General features: G+C 32.5%; 1 protein-coding gene across 2 annotated transcripts in view; it reads right to left on the bottom strand.

Moving 5' to 3' along the window:
- Dach1 (dachshund family transcription factor 1) overlaps positions 1-24431 on the bottom strand; it is a 383776-nt gene that overhangs the window by 21378 nt on the left and 337967 nt on the right. For both annotated transcript variants that reach the window (XM_070002867.1, XM_070002868.1), the window contains 3 exons: positions 20250-20397; positions 17178-17321; positions 16606-16674 (listed from right to left, as the gene is read on the bottom strand). In XM_070002867.1, the coding sequence (XP_069858968.1) occupies positions 16606-16674; positions 17178-17321; positions 20250-20397 (361 nt within the window). The remainder of the gene's footprint in view (positions 1-16605; positions 16675-17177; positions 17322-20249; positions 20398-24431) is intronic.

Genomic DNA, 24431 nt, shown 5'->3' with positions numbered 1-24431 from the left:
ATATTTTAAGTGCTAGACATATTTATTAACATTAACCAAAAGACTAACAATAATAACCTTGAGCCGGATAGGCCTAAAACTATATAAAGCAACGCAGTATTTTAAAAGATAATAACAACTGAGATTATTATTATTATTACAGTCATGGGGCTTGAAATCGGAGCCTGGGTATTGTCCTTGAGCTCTTCTGCTCAAGGCTAGTGCTCTACCACTTTGAGTCACAGCATCACTTACATTTTTTGAGTGGTTAATTGGAGATAAGAGATGCCCCTCAGTAGATGAATGGATCAAGAAAATGTGGTATATATACACAATGGAATTCTATGCCTCCATCAGAAAGAATGACATTGCCCCATTTGTTAGGAAATGGAAAGACTTGGAAAAAATTATATTAAGTGAAGTAAGCCAGGTCCAAAGAAACATAAGTCCTATGATTTTCCTTATTTGCAATAACCAGTGTATGTCTGAGTCAAGCAGAAAAGATCAGAAAAGTTCATGTTAGGGAAACGAGCCCCAAGCTAAGTATTCAATTTTTTTTCTTTCATGCAATTGTTTCTAACATATTCATAAGATGATTTCTTTGTTTCTCCCCCACGGTATAGCCCCTGCTTTCACTATATTTGATGTTGGTATAATTTGTGGAGGAGAAGGGAAAAAAACAAATCGTTTAAATAGGGATACAGGTGGACCCATTGCAACAACGAGATGTACAAGTCATGTCAAAAAACAAACTTTACAACTTTGGTGGGGGGAGGAAGAATGATCGGGGGGGGTGGTATGAGAAGGGATGGGAAGGGGAAACAAAGGAGGAGGCAACAACGCTTGATAAGAAGTGTACGTGTTATCTTGCTCATGTAATTTTAACCCCTCTGTATGGTATTTTCACAATTAAAAAAAAAAGTATCATGGGGACTTATCTTTCCTGGGCTTTTGAAGCATGATCCTCAGAGCTCAGCCTACTGAAAAGCTAGGATCATGAGCCTGTGACACTGAGATTATTAATACAAGTAAATATTTTATCAAAGAGAGTAAATAAATATTTCTTAATCTGTTATAATGGTTTTATATGCCTTTAGAAGTAAATGTAAGAATTTACAGTATGGAATCAAAGTTAAACATGAGCACAACTGGATATGTATAGAAATAATTTATGGTCTAAAATCTCCCCATTCAACACTCTTCTCCCAGGGAGAAATAAATAAAGAATGAGAGTCAGATCCAATAATTTGTAGCCATCATTCATCGTTTTATAGGTATAATTAGTAAGCTTAAGTAGAACTATGTTTTGAGATTTACTATCTCAGGAGTGTGATTATATATGAATTAGAAGACACTGTAGTTACTTGACACTATGTAAAAGCACAAATCATGTTAAGAGAAATTTGCCAAAATACAATTTAAAAAATTAAGAAACTCTAATATTTCCATCTTAAACTTATAATAAAAGTGAGTAATTTGTCTTTAATTTTGGAAATGATAATCTTATATGATATGTGGCTGCAAATTAAAATCCTATCCTTAAACTTTATTGTATAAATGGATTTAAAAACTGAACTTCATATCAGGGCATAAATTTGTCAAATGCTCAGGAAAATCTGATCAATGTATTTTATTTGCCAATTTAAGTCATGGATGAGGAGAAAAGTATTCATTAACCTAGAATATTTTTTTAAAAAGTCACTCAATATATGTTACTTTTAATAAATATGAATACTATTATAATTACACAATTGTAAATACAGCCAAAACCATTCAATATTTGGCCTTTGCAATATGTCAATTAATCCATGTAACAAACCTGTAGGTTAGAAATTATAATTGTCTAAGTTTCACAGCATAGAAATCCTCAAAATTACATATTTATTTATACTTTGTACTATGCAAATTATAAATAGCAGCATGGCAATTTAAATGCTGGATTAGAATCTACATATCTAATTATCATGTGTCTAATATCTATCTATCTGTCTGTCTTTCTATTTGTTTGTCTAGAAAGAATGTGGAATTGCTTTTTTTGTGTATGTATATGCTCAAGGAAATAAAAATGATGTTTCTGCCATCTTGTTTGGATAAACATATCAGACGTAATAGGTCTTTTCCTAGTTAAAGTCAATTACTAAAGTTGTTATATAAATGAATGGTTCTGTAGATGTTAGACCCAATCACTCTGAAATTTTTTATTGCTTTCCTAACACTAAATGGTATTCATTTCAATCCTTTTGAAATCAGTTATCTAAATAAACTACACTCTTAATGACTGCTAAACAAGATCTACATTGTTATTCATCTTATATCTGAGTTATCAATTGTCCCTAGAAACAACTTCATTTCTCATTCTTTTATTGGAAAGTAAGTTTTGTTGTATTTTAGAGACAAGTGAAGAAAATGAAAATTGAAAGTAGTTGCAAGAGTAAGAGATAACCTTGACCTTAATAAGTAAAAATGTCTCTTTACTAAAGATGAGTATGACAGGAAATCCAAAGTCAATGTAATGAATTTTATCACATGACTGAATTATACATTTGCATCTTGAATCTTAATCCTTAGACATGTATGACATTCTCCTTATCTAGTTTAACCTTTTCCTATTTCATATATTATGGTAAGATAAAATGATTGATCTCCTGGAAGAAACAACTCATATAAAAACCAAGGGACTATAGGTCTCTGGGCTCACTGTTTGAAACCAAATAATCTATGCTCATATGCTTCAAATATGAACTGGGCTTGCCATAAAAATCAACAAAATGGAAGTATAAAAATGCTATGTACCGTAACTTACATTAGACATGTTACTTGAAATTCCTCCTTGTAATATGCTCAAACACTGATTCAAAAGAATGAATTATATTAAAAGATCTTCATTTCCCTTCCCTTGTTGTGTATGTGGTAGATTCCTAACATTCCCCACTTTCCTTGAACATTTGGCAACTGATGAGATTTTTTTTGGGGGGTCCGGTCGTGGGGCCTGAACTCTGGGCCTGGGCACTGTCCCTCAGCTCTTCAGCTCAAGGCTAGCGCTCTACCTCTTAAGTCACAGCGCCACTGCCGGCTTTTTTTTTTTCTTTTTGCTTATGTCGTGCTGAGGAATCGAACCCAGGGCATGCAAGGCAAGCGCTCTACCACTGATGAGCCCAACTGATGAGATTTTTAAACTTACATTTTCCAAGGAAAGATTCATGGTTTTCACTACAATCTCTCAGTTTGGGAGAACAGAACCAAATGCCCCTACCCTCGATTCCTAGGCAAATAGTATGAGACTAATAGGAAGAATAGAATAGATTAGACTAGACAAGAATAGAATAGAATAATAGGATAGGAACAAGAAAGCTCTTGCCAGAAAACTCATGTCTATCTAGAAGTTGCTGCTAATAGCAAATGAATCTGATGCCCTCATTTCTATGAACCAGATGAAAATACTTTCAATGAGCCATCTACAAAACAATTTAACACACTGATCCTTTCTTATCCATACCTTCCAGGTGTCCAGAGTATCAACCATAAAATGCCATTGACATTGAAAGAAATGTCCAGGCTTTTATAAGTCTTAATTTTAAAACGATATAGTCATAATTTTTATTTACAAATGCTTTGTCACATTTAAGAAAGTGAAATTGGACTTTGCTGAGTGTTGCTGTTGTTAAAATGATACTGAATGCTAAATAAATGTGTTTGCTTTTCAGCTGTTGTAAGTCTAAAGAGGATTTTTGAATACTTCAATTATAAAAACATTTAAAACATACAAACTTGTGCAATTTTTATTTTAATGAAGATGAGAAGTTCATTAAAGAAGATAAATATTTCATTAGATCTTAAATAAAACAAAGAGATTTTTGGCTTCTCTCAGCACAAAATTCCTTTGAAAGATTAATTAATACATGCAAATTATGCAAATTAGACCCATGCAAATATTTTATGAAGACAATTAAGGGAACCATTAATTACTGCTTTTTTTGCTTCAGTGAGATTCATTCATTTAATTTTAATTTCACTTTAACTGTTTTGATGTATAATCTTGCAGCTAAGAACTTTATCTTTCCTGGTGGGTCACTTAAACTTATAAATTTCATCAAGTGAGCACACAGAAATCTGTAAAGGTATTCTCAAGACTATGTTTAGTATCAAGAGAAATTTTTGACACAATGCACTCCTACAAACAGGGAAACTGGAAGGGAATGTGAGCTCATTCTTGGACAAGGTTCAACTGCTGGAAAAGCAATTAATTTGCTTTGGCTGTGCTAATATAGGGGAATTAGAAAGTGTGACACAAGACAAATAGAAATAATTAGTTCTCCAAAATGATGTTCTCATTAATATGGTTCGAACAGTAGAAATAAAAAAAAAAATAAAACAAACATTATTGTGGCATGTCTGCATTCTGTCCCTAACCATGGGAGAGAGAATCATAAACCATAAGCAATTTTAAATTTATAGTCTAAATGATGGTGTTCACAGTTTTTTCTGAAGGACAATTTATATTAAAATGTGTCATATGACTGAAAGATCTAAATAACTACCTACTATTCAAATTGGTAACATTTTCCTTGACTGTGTATTTGCATGCGATTTTTAAATTTTTCTTTATGAAAATCTTATACTTGAAATGGGCAGGCTTAAACGTGGTTGTTCCTCTTGTATAATTGATATTTTTTCAGGTTACTCTTTAGGCTCTGGAAATGCAATAACAGAAAAATAAATTTTATTTCTCATTTATACTCCATCTTAAAAAAGCTATTTTGATTCTTAATGATTTTCTTAGGTGGCCAGGCTACTTTTATTATTTGAGGACAGACACAGAAAGTAGCAGGCTTTTTATGAAACAATAAACTAATTCTAATATATAATACTAAATGTAATCTTCCTTCAGCGTTGGTAGACTTTATGAACATTTTCTACTATTACAACCTTCAACAGAAAATTAGTTGCCAAGAAGGAAGAAAAAAATCTAAGAGTAAATGTATTATAAATAAATTTACCTTAAATATGAATATAATTCATTTTAAAAATTCAAGAAATTAATGCACTGACCATAATATCTATAGAAACAACTTCTTAAATTATTTGGTACTTATAAAAATAGGAAAATGTTGCCAATAAAATCTATCTATATAGATATTTATCTATATCCATAACTATCCCCTTCCCCTCCTCAAATTAGATAAATGTATATACAATATGCAGGGTAAAAGTCAAATACAGTGACAATGGAATACACCATAGGGGGAAGAAGATCTCTCTATATATGGATATCTATATCTATCTATATGTATGTATGCTATTTGATCTTTCACATTTGCCTCAGACCTAAAGCTTGTTGTTGTTAACTTAGAACTATAAGCATTGTAATTGAACATTTATTACCATTCAACTTGTGGAGCTTTGTAAAGGTTTCTTTTTATTTGATCTCAAAATTAATTTTTCTTTTTATAAAGGTAATCTAATTACATATCCCCCAAATTTCTTTGGGTCTGCAACTCTGAAACACAGATGAATATAGCACATTCTAAATTAGGAGCATCCGCAGATCTCACAGATCCGCTTTGTTTAACCAATTTTTTTCGTATCTTATGATATTTGATCAGAATGGATCTGGCATCGATCTTTAGTCTCCACTGCTAATATCTTTCTGAGTTTCCATTTACTACTCTTCTTTGATTTAAGGTTTTCAGAAAGCATTCCAAGCCAAATCACAAATATGCTCATAAACAAGGCAAATTAACCCAATGTTTTATATTAGCCAGTAAAACATTACTATATTTTTGTAAATAATTGTCTGCTTACGTATGTAATTGCAATTTGCACAATATCTATGCCTAATCCTCTAAAATGTCAATTCATATCCATTATTCAGTTATTCCCAGATAGAAGTGATTTTTGTATCCCTTAAACACCAAATAGTGACAAGTACCATATTACTTTTCAAAAGAAAACATCAAATATATTATAAACTAAAGCTGCTAATTATATTCTCATAATTTGATCTTTCTAATATGTAGGATGTAGGTTAAGAATTGAAAAAAGATCACAAAAACATGGGAAAACAACTCAATATAGACATAAGGACTACAATAAATCTTTTTGTTAAGATACAAAAAGTACTAGGAATTTTAACACTAATCTCTATAAAAATAATACATTGAAGTATTTTTACATAATAGCAGTTTTAATGAATTTTGCTTTATCTATTTATCAGTGTCTTATTTCATGTCCAATATATTGAATTTCATGTAGAATTGGTTTAATTATTTTTAAAAATCCCACAAAATGTATGAGACAATTGTGGCATTTGGAATCTGGGCATATCTGTTTACATTCCAAAAAGATTCATTTTGTAAAGCTATTTTTAAAGAGTGAAAATATATAGATTGAAACTATGAGAAGATATTGTAATTTTTATAAAATACAAAAGAATCTGTGAAGCTTCTATGTAATAAGCCTGATTTTTAATTAAGTAAGTAGTTAATAATAACTGGTGATAAGTGTGGAACAATATAAAATCAATATCACTTTCTTTCAACTCAGTCAATGTAGTCTTGAATTGATCAGTTGCATTGAAATGCTGCCAAGCACCAGGAATCAATGCCAAGGGACTAGAAGGAAATTTATTATTGTATTGTTTTGTTCATAATAATATAATTCTAATATTTATGCTTTAATATTAAAACATAGTCTTAGGTAATCCCTAAATGATTAAACAAAATCACTATATAGTACTGTCATTTCAGAATCTAATTTTAAGTCACATATTTTTATTTCTTTGTTTATTCTTTGAAAAACAAAATCTCCATTTGCCTCCCCCTTAAATCTAAATGAAGACTTTTTTTAATGTGGAAAGTTTGGTTAAAGTAACTAAGAAAAAAAGTTCTTATAAAAGACTCCATAAACAATAGATATGGGATGAATTTGACATTGTGTAATAAATAAAGAACAATTTTCCAAATAAAGGAAATGTGAATTATATATTAGAGTCATAATAGCTTCAGTAGTTACTAGTTGCCAGCACCCATGGCAAATGTGTTAATTCATAACACTAAAATTTCATATGACTAAGTTAAAATGTGATTATTTATTCACTACTGCCCAGTATGTGCTAATGCTTCACATAGATTATCTTATTTAGTCTTTATAACATCCCTCTGAGGTTAAGCGTTTACTAAGAAGCAAGAAAAACAAAAGTAAAGCAGAGGTTTGAGTCTCTACCAGACTCTAGGCATTTCTTAGCTGCTAGGTTCTGTCAAGTTGTCTAAACGACCCTCACTTCCATATGGAACTTACATATGTGGTTTTAAGTATGAGAAATGGAAATACGTATGAAACATTTACATGAAGATCATATTTGAGTGAAATTTCAATAAATATCAAAAAGTGATAAATTACATATGGTTCAATTCAGCACTATTAATCTGTGAGTGCTGGGATTTTAATCTCTTCATAAATCATATCAAAAGAAAGCAAGAGTCTCTTTAAGTACCATATACTAAGTAGAAGCTGAATTTTTTTGATCAATATTTTAAATGTATCTTAAGTTCATTAAAGGCTGAGTTGCAGGTATGAAATTTAATCTTTTACCTAATATTATTTTTTAATGTATCACTACATTTTTTTCTGCTTACAATGTTTGTACAAGCTTGTAGAAGTGTCTATAAATATAGTGCAGGCAAAATTGCTAATAAAAATTAGAAAGCAAGAGAGGATACATTTTCAAACTGAGAACAATCCCTAATAGTCGATCATTTAGAACTTTTTGAATCATTAACAGGAGATGTGCTATCTAAATGAGTGATATGTTAAAAGTAGTCATCCTAAAAGACAGAAACTAAGGAAGGCAAGGCAACAAAATACAGTGGAAAGGTCTGGGAAGGTGGCTCAGTGGTACAGTGCTTGCCTTGCATGCATGAGACCCTGTGTTTGATTCTTCAGCGCCACATAAGCAGAGAAAGCCAGAAGTGGACCTGAGGCTCAAATAGTAGAGCACTAGTTGACAGCTGAAGACCTGAGGGACAGTGCCCAGGCCCAGAGTTCAGGCCCCACGACCGAACAAAAAAAAAAAAAAAAGAAAGAAAGAAAGAAAGAAAATACAGTGGAAAAATTAGGTTCAGTGAAGTTATAAATCTAAATTCAAGTGCTACCAATTCAGCTACCTGGTATTGTGATGCTGAGAAAAGGAATTAGCTACTCTGAGCTTAGATTATCTTGTCTTATTTATCTGTTTGTTTAATTTGTTGTGCTGGTTCTGGGGCTTGAACTCAGGGCCTGAGCACTGTCCCTGAGTTTTTATGTACAAGGCTAGTACAGTACCACTTTGAGCCACAAGTCCATTTCTAAATTTTTGGTAGTGAATTAGAAATGAGTCTCATGGATTTTTCCTTTCTAGGCTGGCTTCAAACCATGATGCTCAGATCTCAGACTTTCAAGTGGCTAGGATTAGAGGCGTGAGCCACCAGAGCCTGGCTAATGTTACCTGTGTTTAAACTAGAACACTGCATAGGAAAGAAAGGAAGGCTCATCTCATTTATGAATCCACTTTTTTTTTTAAATGAGTACATGCTTCCACTTAAAAATTCATGAATCTTGAGGTAAAGAAAATATGTGAAATAAGTACATTCAAGGTCAACCTGAGTTACAACATAAAATCATGTGCTAAAAATAAAAACAACAGAAAAACAATTCCCTTTATACCAATGGCATGTAGTTATTTGCAGAATGATACTTCGCAGCTTTAAGTTACAAGTAAAATAAAAGTAATGTATTTCAGCTGTGTGCAGTAGCTCATGCTTGTAATCCAGTCATGTGGTAAGTGGAAATAGTAGGATCATAGTCTAGGCCCTCTAGAACATACCCAGGAGACATTAATCAAAAAAGAAGTTAGCAGAAGATTTGTGGGAGTAGCTTAAATGGTGGAGCAACTTCCTGGCAAGTTCACCATACTCTCATCAAATAATAATAATAATAATAATAATAATAATAATGTAAACAATAATAAGGGCAACATTAATAATATATTTTAACGAAGAAACAGATAACTTCTGACGATCTTAACCTATGAGCAGTCAGGAAAACTGTGCAGTGATGTGGGACTTGCAGAAATAATTCACTAAGGTCATCATGATCTTTAGAAAATCATCTATACCATAACTAAGTTTTTTCCCTTCTACATAAAGTATTTATCTTAAAATTCTTTCCCATAACTAAGGTACTGACAATATAAAAGTGTGATTAACATACCATTAATGTTGCAAAGTAATTACTGAACAAAAGGAAAATTTTTAAATTCAGTGTGCATCTTCAAATACCTAGGAAGTAGAAGATATTTTTAAATTGGAAAAAAAAAAAAGGACTGCTAATGTACGAGGCAAGTCTTTTATGTCTTTTGTTGGAGTAATATTTGGTTTTCTGTGATCTGAGATCAGTCAAAAAGAGTCTAGCCAAGTCGTTTTGATTATGGCCATTGGATGTAAATAAAAGGATGTACTTTTAAGTGAAGTCAAGATTTTGCAAGCATAACTTAGAGATGTCAAAGGAACTATGCTTTATATTTCTATTGATCTTAATAACTGTTTTGTTTTGTTTAAAATGATAGGTTCTGACTTTAAAAGTGCAAACAAAACAGATAGTTAAGAAAGTCAACTTTTTTGTCATTCTGGAAATTGTATAAAAAAGCTAGGTAGAAAACCAACATTCACAATTCAAACACATTATGATACAAACAATACTATACTAAAGCTACCAGCACAACTATGTTTATTGCAGCATTATTTACCATAGTTAAGATATGGAACCAACCCAGATGCCCCTCAGTAGATGAATGGATCAAGAAAATGTGGCATACACACAAACACACACACACACACACACACACACACACACACACACACACACACACACACACACACACACACACACACACACACACACACACACACACACACTGGAATTCTATGTCTCCATCAAAGAGTGACATCTCCCCATTTGTTAGGAAATGGAAAGACTTGGAAAAAATTATATTAGGTGAAGTAAGCCTGGCCCAAATAAATATAGGTCCCATGATTTCCCTTATTTGCAATAACTACTAGACATATAGTAGAAAGGTCAAAAGCTACGTACATATAACCATATAAAATGATGTTAAGTGAAATGAACCCCAAGAAAGGGACACAAGTGTTTTCTTTTCTTTCTTGCTATTGTTTTTAACATATTTATAATGTAGTATGTGATTTTTTTATTTCTTTGGTATGCTCTTCCCCCATGGTATAACTCCTGTTATCACTGTATTTGATTCTGGTGCTCTGCTTCTTGTATATATATATATATATATTCTAATTTGGGGAGGGAAAGGGAAATAACAAAATGCTAAAATAAGAATACAAGTTGATCCATTCTAACAATGAGATGTACAAGACACCATGTTGAAAATGAACTTTACAACTTGGCGGGGGGGGGGGGGAGAATTGTAGAAGTGGGGAGGAAAGGGATGGTAAGGAAAAACAAAAGAGGAGGTAACAGTGCTCAATAAGAAATGTACTCATTAACTCATTGTCTTACTCATGTAATTGTAAACCCTATGTACCGTATTGTTACAATAAAAAACATAAAAAGAAACATTTCAAATCAGAAAATAAAATGAGTATGATGAGTATCAAACCAATATAAACTATGAAACAGAGTAGGTGTGACTACAGGATGTTAAACTAGAATTCAATATAAAAAATTGCATGCAAGTGAATATTTGCATAACCCCTAACAAATGGGCAAATAATAAAATGCTATAAAAACATACATCAAGGGAAACCATGGGACCTATGTTTCTTTGAGTCTGTGCTTACTTAATACAATTTTTTTCAAGTCTTTCCATTTTCTTACAAATGGAGCTATGTCATTCTTTCTGATGGATACATAGAATTCATATACATATACATATATATGTGTGTGTGTATATATATATATATATATATGTATGTATATTGCACATTTTCTTGATCCATTCATCTACTGAGCGGCAACTGGGTTGGTTCCATATCTTAGCTATAGTGAATAATGCTGTGATAAATATAGTTGTGCTGACAGCTTTAGTATGGCGTTGTTTGTGGTCATTTGGGTAAATGCCCAGAAGTGGGATTGCTGGGTTATAGGGGAGCTCTGTATTTATTTTAATCTTTTGAGAAACCTACATACCGCTGTCTAGAGTGGTTGAACAAGTTAACACTCTCAACAACAGTGCAGTAGCATTTCCTTTTGGCCACATTCCCTCCAGCATCTGTTGTTATTAGATTTCTGGATTATAGTCATTCTAACTGGGATGAGGTGGAATATCAATTTTTTGATTTGCATTTCTTTTATGGCCAGAGATGTTAAGCATTTCTTCATGTGTCTATTGGCTATTCTTATTTCTCTTCAGAGAAGTCTCTATTAAGTCTTTAGTCCACTTATTAATGGGGAAGTTGTTTCTTGGAGGATTTTGGGGGGGATTTAATTTTTTGAACTAAGTATATTTTAGAAATGAGCCCCTTGTCTGTTATAAATAGTTATGATATATAAATATCCAGGATAACCCCAGCAGATGAGCAGAATAGCTCAATAGCTATGTACATATGACCATATAAGATGATGCTAAGAGAAATGAACACAAGAGGTTTTAGTTTGTTGCTGTTTTTAATGTATTGTGTAATAGCTTGTTTATTTTGTATGTTCTTCTTACTATGGTATATTCCCTGTTGTCACTGTATTTAAGTTTGGTATCCTGGTATTGTATATACATTTATTTGAATTAAGGAAGGGAAGGGGAACAACAGAATTGTGACAGAAAGGACAAGGGAGGAACCAATGTAACAGTGATATTCACGAGATCATATGTTGGAAATGATCTGTACAACTTGGGGGGGAGGGAAAGTGGGAGAAAAATGAGGGAAGGGGTAACAAGTTTGACAAGAAATATACTTAGGAGGAGGCTACAATGCTTGATAAGAAATGTACTCATTATCTTGCCCATGTAATTGTAACCCCTCTGCATGGTATTTTCACAATTAAAAAAAAAAAAAAAGAAATGTACTTATTACCTTACTTATGTAACTGTAACCCCCCTGTATATCACCTTGACAATAAAAGAATTATACATACTGCTTCTCCGTAGTGTGATTCTGAACTTCCTAGTCAGATTGATGTAATTCTTTATTTATTCCTAGTCTTCGCTTAAACTAAAGTCTGAGAAATTTCAAACAAGGATCTATAGCTCCTATTTCATCAATGTCTAACTAATTACTTCTGGTGTATACATCAGTCAACACGGTGGACCAAACACTGCCAAATAATGAGGACACAGTTGTGACCACAGCAGGAAAACTCACACTCAGCCCTACCTACCATTGACACAAGAATGCAAGATGGAAGAAGGACCATATATGAACATAGCAGCTCCTTCTGGAAGAAAAGTAGGGTAAAAATCTCTAAGAGGTGGAACTGGACAAAAGGGCAGGGTGAGGGAAGTGTTTCCACAAAAAGTAAGCTGAGACTTCAACGATAGGTAAGTAAAGGCAGAAAAGTTGAGGGAATATTCCTGGGTGATTGGGGAAAGAAATGAGGCTTTCTGGGAAAAAATACTAAAAATTCCAGTATGATATGATCATAAATCCCAACAGGGAATTATATATTCATTTAAATGTGTACAAGTTTTGTAGGATTCTTATGGACTAATCCAAAAACCTTTTGAATGAGTGGTTATATGAACTTTGTACATGCCTAAAGATCTTCGAAACACATAAAGCAGAACATATAGAGAATAAAACATACAAATAAGAAACAGTTTCCAAACTCTGACAAAAATATGTGTGCATATGTTGACTTAGCGTAAAAATTAATTCCCACACAATTCAGATAATGAACCAAGGAATTCATTGATATCCATTTTGTATTTATAATCTACCACCTAACAATGGATTTTGAACTAGTTATTAGAAATCTCAGCAATATATAAAGACTTGCTTAGAAAGAAAAAAAAATTGGAGATCACCTCCCTCTCCCTCAGGAATATTTTCTAAACCATTCTGGTTTCATTTTTCCCACTTTTCTAGTTTTATAAAATGGTGGTATTAAATGCCAATGAGGCAATATTTAGTCTAACCTGAGGTGCTTACAAGAGGGTAATTACTTGGCACTTGAATAGTATGTAAGTGTCCAACCTCTAGGTGAATCACTCTTTTGCCAAACATAGCATTTATTTATTATTGCTAAATGTTAAAAATATATGAGAAGCATTAAAAAAAGTGGGTCCTTTTTCCCCCTTTCGCAATCAAGTCCAGTATATTTTGGAAGAGAGAAAAAATTCAGTCATGGTTGGATTGGGTAAAAGAAAAAAATAAAAAAGAATATGATAATACTGGGCAAGCCAAAGAAGCAGGAGGTTGTGCTTGAACTACAAAACAGCAGTTTCTTGTGGCTGTCTGAAAAAGCATGGCATACAGCACTTCCCAAATTAGTAATAAGCTTTTAGTTTTACTTTAGTTATTTAACTCTGGTGTGTGTGTGTGTGCACCCGCGCGCATGTGTGTGTGTGTGTGTGTGTGTGTGTGTGTGTGTGTGTGTGTGTGTAGACAGAATTCAACTTAATGCAGACTTATTTCTTCTATATCTTCTGTTCAATGATTTATATTGTTTGGGAGCTTTAAAATATGTTAATTTAGTCAATGGTGAAGTAAGCCAGGCCCAAAGAAACATAGGTCCCATGCTTTCCCTTACCTGCAATAATTAGTATATGTGTGGGACAAGTAGAAAAGGTGAAAAAGCTATTACATATGACCAAATAAGATGATGTTAAGTGAAATGAATCCAAAGATAAGGCCACAAGTGTTTTTTATTTTCCTTTCTTGCTGTTGTTCCTAATGTATTTATAAAGTACCACGTGATTTTTTTGTTTCCTTGTATGTTCCTCCCCCACAGTATAACCCCTGTTTTCACTGTATTTGAAGTCGGTGCCCTGAATCTTTTATATACACTTCTCTAGCTTGGGGAGGCAAAGGGGAAAAAATAAAATGCTTAAATAGGGATACCTATTGTAACAATGAGATGTACAAGATACTATGTTGGAAAACAAACTTTACAATTTTGGCGGTGGAGGAGGGGAAGGAAGGGATGGTAGGGGAAAAACAAAGGAGGAGGAGGATGTAACAATGCTTGATAGGAAATGTACTCATGTAGATGTAACTCCTCTGTACAGTATTTTTACAATAAAAAACATATTTAGAAAAATAAAAGCACATTAAGTATAGCAAAAAAGAAAAAAATTAAGGACAAAATGAGCATAATCAATGAAGTTAAAGTTAACAAAAGAGGGCTGGGAAGGTGGCTCAGTGGTAGAGCACTTGCTTTGCATGCCTGAGGCCCTGGGTTCCATTCCCCAGCACCACATAAGCATAAAGAAAAAAAGCCGGAAGTGGTGCTGTGGCTCAAGTGGTAGAGCGCTAGCCTTGAACTGAAGAGCTGAGGGACAGCGCCCTGGCCCAGAGTTCAGGCCCCACGACCGGACCCAAAACAAACAAAAGTTAACAAAAGATCTCTTTATGCTATAATTTTAATAGTTGTAGAATCATATAAGTGCTGTTGAAATAAACTTTTAAGCAACTAGCAGGGAAAACATTGATTGGGAAAAATAATATTATCTAAAAAAATGTATCATGAGAAAGAGTCCTATTGAAAGCAAACTGCAAAAATTGGCAGGTGGTATGAATGATTTTATGTTATAATTAAAAACAAAAGTACTCCCATAATAATTTGTATTTGGCATTAAATTACTAGCATAATTGTAGAATTTTTTTCTACAATCATGTAATTATTTGGGTGAGTTTAAGGGGTCATTCAACTGAGAGTAGCTGAACACATAAGGAAGACAATTTGTAATTAATAGCGTGTGTGTTTTTCAGAAGAAGCAAATCATAATAGAAAATGAATGTTGTCAATATTTCAATCTCATACACGAAGATTTTGTCCATATTAAAGGCTGCATTTATTGTCTCAAATGGTAGCATCCTTGCCTATCAGGTGTGAGGCCCTGAGTTCAAGTACTACTGCCACAAAAAAGTGTAAATTTGAATAGACGTCAATTTTATAACTTAAAATAAAGATAACTTTAGCTCTATTTTTCTTGATCTAACTCTTGATGATTTATGGCAGAGATATTATGTGAACTCTGAAAACTGGCTTAATCATTACTTATTAATACTAAATCAGGATTATGTGTAGAAATATATTGTCCATAATTTTTGGCTATGTCTGACTTGAGAATTTTTATCCACTAATTATATATCAAACCTACTTGGAAGCTTCTGTGTACTCTTAGCACACTTCAACTTTACTACATTAGCACAGGAATAGTCTTTGCATGTACAAAATAAGATTGATATAGTCTCTGGCCATATTGAGTTTATCAGTCCTGATATTAAGACATTCTTGTTAATAAAACTTGCTCAAGTGTGTGTGTAATTTTTACAAGATTATATGCATAATTGTTCTGAAATATATATATATAGTTTTGAAGAATAATAAGGTATATACATGTACAATTGTGTGCATACAATTGTGTCTCTGTGGAAATGTCTCATATGAACATATAGTTCAAGACAATATTAAAAAATTATTAGGATCTCAGGTAAAATAAATACATGCAAAAGATTTTCCCTCAAAGTCTTTCTTCAATTTTTGAATTGTGACTTAGGGCATAAATTAGGCTAGATAAATGTAAATCTCCCTTATGCTAAGCCAAGAATGACACTTCTGTAGCTGATTAAGCTAACACAATTAATGACATGTGATATTCTAAAAATAACTGAGCTTCAAATGTACTATAAAAACAATTGGGATGGATAAGCTTACCTGTGACCAATTATCTTTTAAGTCAGAAAACAAATGCTCTTCATTTCTGTTATGTAAGCATGTTGTTAACTGAGTGTGTGGTCTAGAATAGATGCTTGACTCTCAGTGCTACCTTCTGGTTTTGTTCTTGTCTCAGAGTTTGCTCTCGGCAATGTGTGTATTTATCTCTTTCAAGTCTTTAACTCCCTGTAGGATTCTATATATGCTTTCTCTTAGGAAATTTGTGTTATTAAAATGTACACAATGACACACAGAACACACAGGAATCTACACAAAGGCTAAACAATCATACATATTATTAACATTCAAGCACACTATTTTGAATGCACCTTGCTATAACTGTTAAAAAATGACTAGTTAGACATTTTTAGTTTTTAACAACCAGTTATTTGCTTAATCCATGCTTCTATCTATGTAGTATGAAGCTTATAAACACTTCTAGCACTAGACTAGGATTCAAACATTCAATAAAGCACATTTACTGTGACCAAGATTAAATCATACATTGTTTAAAATTAATTATTCCTTTTTAATTAGATTGTATAAACAGAAATGACCTATTAATTTAAAGAAAATCTATCAGCACAAAATGAATTCACTCTTATAAACAAGCAAGATGAACTTGACCTTGTTTGAACTTGTTTTGATGTGGCCCAGATGGTAGGCTACATGCTTGAATAGCAGGCTAAAGCTGAGGAAAAACTCATATAGCAAGATCTAGATTTATAGCCTTCTGCAAATTCCTACCTTGTATTGTCCTTTCTGCATCTGTTCTACCGCCGCTGCGGTCAGCTTCTATCTCTGGGGTCAGAGAGTCTAAAAGCACAAAAACGTACAAGTGACATATATTTCATTTGATTCTTATTGTCCTTTATTTTTTTTTAAAAGAGCAACCTGTTAACTTGGATGCTGAACTAAAATCACATAAATCTTTGTCATTTTTTAAAGGTTGAACAGAAACTGTAGCTGTAAGAATTTTCAAGAGATTGGAACAGATGAGGAATGTGATATTGTCCCCTAAGATTAAAAACGAGTGGAATGTCTTAGATTAATATTTTATCATGTTTCAGTAGAAAAAGATTTGGTTAAGCACAAAAGCCAATACCAGGTCCCAGAGATGAGTTAAATAACAAAAGGTAGAAGCACTTATGCAATAAAGTATTTCTCCAACACCTTCTTCTTGACACGTACATGTTCAGGTATAAGTGTAGCTGAATGAATTACAAGTTACAAAAATATAAACGAGGAAACATATGTCTAAATCTCCCTTTGAGTATTAAAAATCAGCGTTGGCCATGCAGAAGCATACACATTCTTACCATTAAGGACCCTGAGACTGTCCGTGGACGCTGCCTGTTTTAGTGTCTGTTCCGCTTGCTCACGCCGTTTTGTCTCAAATTCAAGTGCTTCCTGCAATTTTCTCTTTGCCTTCTTTTCCTTCTTTAGTCTTTTTTGAACAATAGCTAGAAAAGAGTGTATGCACATTACTTAAAAAAACATGTTGTAATATTGCTGCTAATTTATAAATTTTCTATATCTTTCGTTTTAATCAGTATGTTTTGCCTGATGGTTGAACCTAACATGTAAAATGGAAGTTCAAAAACCAGCTTTACCTAAAAAATTTCCCAAGAAACCATTTTTATTTTAGCTTTGAACTATTATGCTACAAGAATGATTTTAAATGTCCTATGTAGAGATAAATCTAATGGGGTGCTAATTTTAATACATATTTGTGTGTAGTGATAAAGGAAGCTTAATTAAATATATTTTATGGCTTACTTCTAAGACTTTGAATAAGAATAGTGTAGAGTGGGTTGAATAGTGAAAACCCAGTTTTTATTAACTGGTCTTCCATTTCCTGATGCATTTTCCCCCAAATTACTGGATTAAAAAGTATTATACCAACTACTTTTGCAACAATATTTTTGGAAATTTAGAAAACATAATAAATGTCTTTATACAAGGAACAAAGTACTGTTATTATCAGGATATACCTATATGTTGATACATACATATAATGTAGATAAAATTATTATACTCTCAGAGAATAATTTCTCCATAGTAAATGTGTAGCACTATATTTCAAGAAAGTGGTTACATTTTCTCTTTTCATGCACCTATCTGGTGGATTCTATAACCTCACTGTTAATTATAATATACTTAATAATGTGTTTTATAAAATAAGTAGGTATTGATAAAAGACAGGTGATTAGTATACATTTGTTTTCATATATATATATGCACACAAAAATAAATTTACTTCTCAAAATTTATTTTAACCCTACTGATGTTATACCTAACCCATAACTTTGTCTATACAAATATTTAATAACTCATTATCACAAAGGAAACATATGTATTTTTATTTGAAATTATTTTTATAATTTGTGAATTTTATGAAAATGATCAATATTATTGATATGACAACAGCAAGAAGAGAAACTTTATTTATCATGAGTAATAATTGCAGGAACAGTGTTTGCTTCCTTACTACTACTAAATAAAAATACCATTTCATAAAACAGTCAAAATACAAAGTCATAATTTAAGAATTTTAGTTTCAGTTTCTAATCTCTACATATATTATTGCTTTGGGTTTTTTTTTTTTATCATCCCTAATGTTGTTAGTTAGCAATGCTAATGTTGTCACCCCTGGTAAATGGCACTTCACTAGCTTCTCGAGTTTTTCATTGCTGTATCTTGTATCTTCAAAATTCATTTACCAAAGTTACACTGAATATAGTAAGAAAGTCAACTCAAGCATTTCATATAAATGCTAACTTCCTTTTATTTAATAGTGTAAATATCATGCTTAACAAAATTACTTTCTCACATTCCTTTCCAAATGTGACCATGTCTTTTTAGAAAGAGGCAGTAATTCTTGATTCCTACATTATCCATTCCTATAATACTAAAACTACATTCCCCAGCATCCTGCCATTGCCCTCTCATTGTCTATGTCTTATGTGATTGAACCAAGTAAGGCTTTCATGTGCTCTTTAAGAAGTACTACCCTTCTTCAATAGACATATTCACAAGAGGTAAATATTCATCATTATAACCTTAAAATTTCCATTCATAACTAATTAAATGGGAAGTTCATGGTTTGGTCTATGAATGTTTGCCCTCTAGTGGTTAAAGGAATGAAACAGAATGTAAAACTTCATGTGTTGCAACCAATAAAATTCTGAAGATCTTTCATGTATGCATAGCATTATTTTAGAAATAAAATAATCTGTCTTTCAGCCTTATAAAAAGAAGAAGAACTAAAAACAAAAAGAATTCCCCTGGTAGAATAAAGTTAAGATATGACTATTAAATGGTTGATGAATGAACCCTTTACACCAAATACAAAACCCACTTGAAATGCACCCTTTATCAATGTTTATCTTGCTTTAATTATTTTAATACCTTAATCTAGGTGAAAGTTATATTGCTCAGAACCATGAAATACAACAGAGTTCTCTTAAATCAGGCTTATATCAGGAACCCCTTACCTAGTGCCCCATGATACTAATGAAGTGATCAGTTAAGTCCTACTATTGTTTCAAAAGCAAAGCAAAAGCAATGATCTTGAAATGACCATCTCAAAAATATAAAAGAAGAATGTGTGAAACATGAATACTAGGTACCTATTCAATGAGAGAAAAATTATTTTCTTCTTTGTTAGAACACTCAGGAGAATCTTATACTTGAGGCAAAGGAAATGGTAGGGGTGGGGGGAGGGGATGTTGGCTGTAAATACTCCTCAAATTCATAAGTAAAAGTAGCATAAATTGAATGCCTTCAAGCTAATCTATAGTTATTTTGTACAATGTGATAAAAGATGTGATTCACTTATCAATAATATCATTACATTTACCCAATAAGAGCTTATATAGGTTTCTACTCTTTGGAGTTGACCTTGTTGAATGAAAATGAAGCACTGAGAAAGAAAATTATATAAACACTTAAGTTTACTCATTTGCTCAGATATTCATCAGCTTGATAAATATCTCACTAAACCTGCTTCACTTCAATAATCTATATTTTCTATTTTATCTTTATGTCTTCAACTCCAGTTTTTTTAAAGGGCAATTGTGAATAAGTATAAAATTTTTCTTCATGGCAGTCTTCTTATCAAAGATCAAACTTAAATAATATGAATTTGCTGTGAATTATAGGCAATAAAAATATATGATCAATGATACTTCTTGAAGTAGTAACAGAAAAGAAAATACATGCTGTGACAGTAAGAAATACAGTAAGCACAAGATTCAAATTTTCTCCTAAAATTTACTTAATATGCAAGTTAACAAAAAAGCCACAGGAAAAAAAAAACATCCAACATCACATGTTTTATTGTGTTGACTATTTAAGAGTGTTCGAGTTCTTTAGAATTTCAAAAATACCTCTATTCTTTTGCTCCATAGCCAGCTGCTTCTCAAGTGTTTCTCTTAGTTCTCGTTCCCTTAAAAAATCCATCTTCAGCTCCGTTTTTTCCAGTTGAACCTGTTTTTCCTGAGCTCTGGCATTATCTATGGCCACTTTCAATAGCCCCTGCACAAAGACAGTATTCAAAATGGTTATATTTTGGTTCAAAGCACATTTCAATCATCACTTAAATTTAAAAGAGTAAACCCTATTTACCAGATCCTTCAGTTCTTGTGCATTCACCCAGCATTCACTAAGACAAGTACTATAACTAAAGAACAGAACTTCTAAACCCAATTAAACTATTTTAGGAAGTCAAATATTTATGGCATGTAGATTCCACTGTTTCTAACTGGAATGTCAGCCCCAAAACTAAATGAGGGAAGGACCAAACTTTGTCTTAAATTCCACTACTCCAGAAGTAGTGCTCTGGCATAGCTGAGAATATCTATATGAAGCTAGTGGTCTCCCAATTGTCTTGCAGCTCAATTTCCCACTTCATACCAAGATTACACTACACTACTGCATGGTAAAAACTTATATTCTTTGTGTTCCTTAATCCAACATCTGGTTTTTGCCCCCAAGAATTTTGTTCTTACTCTTCCCCCCACAAATGCTTTTCCTTCAGGTCTCTGCATGACTCAAATCCTCATTTAATTTCATCTTTGCCCAAAGTTCCCATTCAGGATAATCCTTCTTACCATTAAATTTGAAATAGCTCTCAGCTGCACCTTGTTATTCCTGCATTAAAAGTCTTTGTATCACTTATGATGATGTAGTACTATCAAATATTAATTTATTTACTGATTTATATTGTGTCTCTTCACCTAAAATCTCTGATCCAAGTGTGATAATCTCTCTTGTTCCTTCTGAAGGCTCCAGAGCCTAGAAGGTGCCTAACATATACAGGACTTACATTTTTCCATAAACAGAAATCATACTAGTAAAATATAGCATATTTAATGGGTTCCAAGCATAATAGCTGAGTACCACATTATTTTTTAAGTCATACAAAATGGTTGCAATAGTAGGAGTAAAACTTTAAGATACTATTTAATAGTATAATAATTCAAGAGTGCATGTAGTGAAAAAATGTCTGTTTTTGCAACTAATCTATATATTAAATTGACTTTAAATATCTGGAACTAATTTAAGATATCTGAAAAAGAGGCTATCAGAACATGTTAACCATAATAATAGTATATTTCTTGGCTAACATTCTTTGTGCTACAATGACTAGTAAAAATTAGAAATGAAATTTTTGTCTTTGTCAATCAACACCACAAAATGCTACCTTCCATAGAAGGTATTCTATCACAGACTGAAATTTTCCATTAAAATCATATATGAGATAGAAATGGATACAATTGGTAGGTTAAATCAAAGATGTAATCCTTTTGCACAAGTCAAGGGAGCAGTCTGAATCAGAGGTTTCAACTGTAGCCTGACACTTATACTGAACAGAGGTGTAGCCTTAACTTCAGCAGAACAATGTAGCATTTTGCATTTCCATAGATACTTTTAAAATTTTTCTCTAAACACATCCATATTATTTCATGTCTGTTTTACCTGACATTGAATACCCTGGTACAATCCTTATGATATGAAACTAGATGGAGAAGGATTTTTATGTGGCAGTGTACCCCTCCCCACTCTTTTGTTGTTTAACAATAAAGCATAGCTGTGAATGTAAGGGAATTGCCATCTTAACTCAATTTAGCAACATTCTTGTATATGTTTCTTCTTCATCAGGAACAAACAATTAGTAACAAATGAAAGAGATCATTACATCAAGTGCCCTTTTAGATCACCCCAATTAAAACTTTAGTTTAGCTGTATTTTAATTCTAAGATACCAAATTCTAATTTTCTGCTCTGATTGCTCTTGTTGACTTATCTTTGAAAGATGTACTCTCCATGCAATGTCTAGAGATTATTTAGCAAGATGCCAATGTTGGCACCACTTAATGTGTTGATTGGTTGTATTATCAGTAGCTGTTTAAAATAAATTACTATTAAACTATTATTGTCCTTGGATGACAAAACACAATATTTTGGTGTTCTTTAAACATGAAACAATCATTATGAATAAACAAATTGAATAATGCTAAACTATATCGCTCATTGTATGATAGGAATTTTAATTTATAAAGAGCATAGTTGCTAAGAGCATTTTTGTTTACTATTATTTTTACAGTTTTTTCTAATGTGGAAAATGGCAATGCATTTCTTTCTTTCTTTCTTTCTTTCTTTCTTTCTTTCTTTCTTTCTTTCTTTCTTTCTTTCTTTCTTTCTTTCTTTCTTTCTTTCTTTCTTTCTTTCTTTCTTTCTTTCTTTCTTTCTTTCTTTCTTTCTTTCTTTTGCTTAAGCCTGAAATCATTACCTTGTAGAATCCTATACCTTTTAGGGACTACTTATAAGTTTATAAAATTAAAATTTTAAACTTTAAGTCAGTGTATTTCAGTAAGAGTTTAATATGAACATAACACTTCACTGGTGTCAAACAGATACAAATGCAAAAGGACAGTTCTCCAACAAAAAATAAAGAAACTGATTAAAGTTCAGTGTATTAGGGGAATGGGAAAAACAATAGAGGGAAGTGAACGCAAGATTGCCACACCATGAGGACATAGTTGTAACCAGCAATGATTCTAATGGTTACAAATTTGTGTTGCTTCTATAAATTTTCCAGGTAGATGGCCTGCAAAAGACCACACAAATGCTGGTTCTCATTTTAGAGAGGCAATATGTAGCAAAATGCTGGGTTGAATTACTCTTAAAAACAAAGTTTAAAACATTAATTTGTCTCCAAGAGGAGTTTAGTTCTAGGGATGCTAAAGTTGAATAGTGACAGTTTTGAAGAAATAAATTTTATGCTAATTCTGGTACCTAGCAATGACAAGAAGCAATGGCTGTTGGCCTCAAATTTACTTTGCATAAGTGTTGCATGGTTGTTATAGTAATGTGCAATTGTTTAATTTTCCCTCATGGTCTAGCTTATAAGTGAAATTATTTTTATTCTTTCTTTTTTTTCCAGAGAATAAGCCTATACTCAATGTATATTCGATGAAACTAGAAAGGTTGAGGGATGGGTGATTGGAAAGTGTGGGGGAATCTGATGAAAGGGGCAATCAAAATGCATTGTACTCATAAACTGCCATGTTCAATTGTAACCCCTCTGTATGACTAGTTAAGAAGAATAAAAATGTAATTTATGTAATTGTATTAACTGGAGAATGGTAGATTTAGGGGAGAACTCAATGGTGTAAGTCATTAGAAAGTCTGACAAAATGACCACCAAGAATTGGTACTCAAAAAGGGAGGGTGGTATCAAGGATAGGAGGCACATGAATGAGGAGAGAAAGAAAGGAGAATGCAGTCAGAGAATTGAATGCATATCCTACAAAATTAAGAAAATTGAAAGAAGAGATGGGTAGGGGAAGGATGATGGAAAATGATGAAAAGGTGACAATGATCAAGATGCATTGTGTTCATGAACTTCTTTGTTTCATGGCAACTGCTTTGTAAAACTACTTTAAGAAAGGAGAGAAAGAAAGGAGAAAGAGAGAGAGAGAGAGAGAGAGAGAGAGAGAGAGAGAGAGAGAGAGAGAGAGAGAGAGAGAGGGAGGAAAAAAGAACAAAGCTGAAACAGAAAATTATGTGTGTGAGGGATTCACAGCAAATAGTCTAGTAATGGGACTACCACCTCCTACGTTTGAAAGTAGAAATAGCTACTTGCATAAGATAACTCCAAGTAATATTATGAAAGAAAAGGTGTTAACATGCTAGTTACATCCAAGAGTAAAAGGTTATTTGGCTTAAGGAAGCTTTTGAATTTTATGCAAGTTTGTTTTCGAATCACTTGTTCAGTAAAATTCCTTGATGTACCAGCACAACTATGTTTATTGCAGCAGTATTTACCATAGCTAAGATATGGAACCAACCCAGATGTCCTCAGTAAATGTCCCTCAGTAAATGAATGGATCAAGAACATGTGGTATATATACATAATGGAATTCTATGCCTCCATCAGAAAGAATGGCATTGCCCCATTTGTTAGGAAATGGAAAGACTTGGAAAAAATTATATTAAGTGAAGTAAGCCAGGCCCAAAGAAACATAGGTCCCATGGTTTACCTTATGTGCAATAAATAGTATAAGT

Source organism: Dipodomys merriami, unplaced genomic scaffold (assembly GCF_024711535.1).
Source record: "Dipodomys merriami isolate MVZ:Mamm:240054 unplaced genomic scaffold, mDipMer1.0.p SCAF_6, whole genome shotgun sequence".
Taxonomy (NCBI): Eukaryota; Metazoa; Chordata; class Mammalia; order Rodentia; family Heteromyidae; genus Dipodomys; species Dipodomys merriami.
Note: the sequence above shows the minus strand (reverse complement) of the source record. Positions and strands in the feature narration are given on the sequence as shown.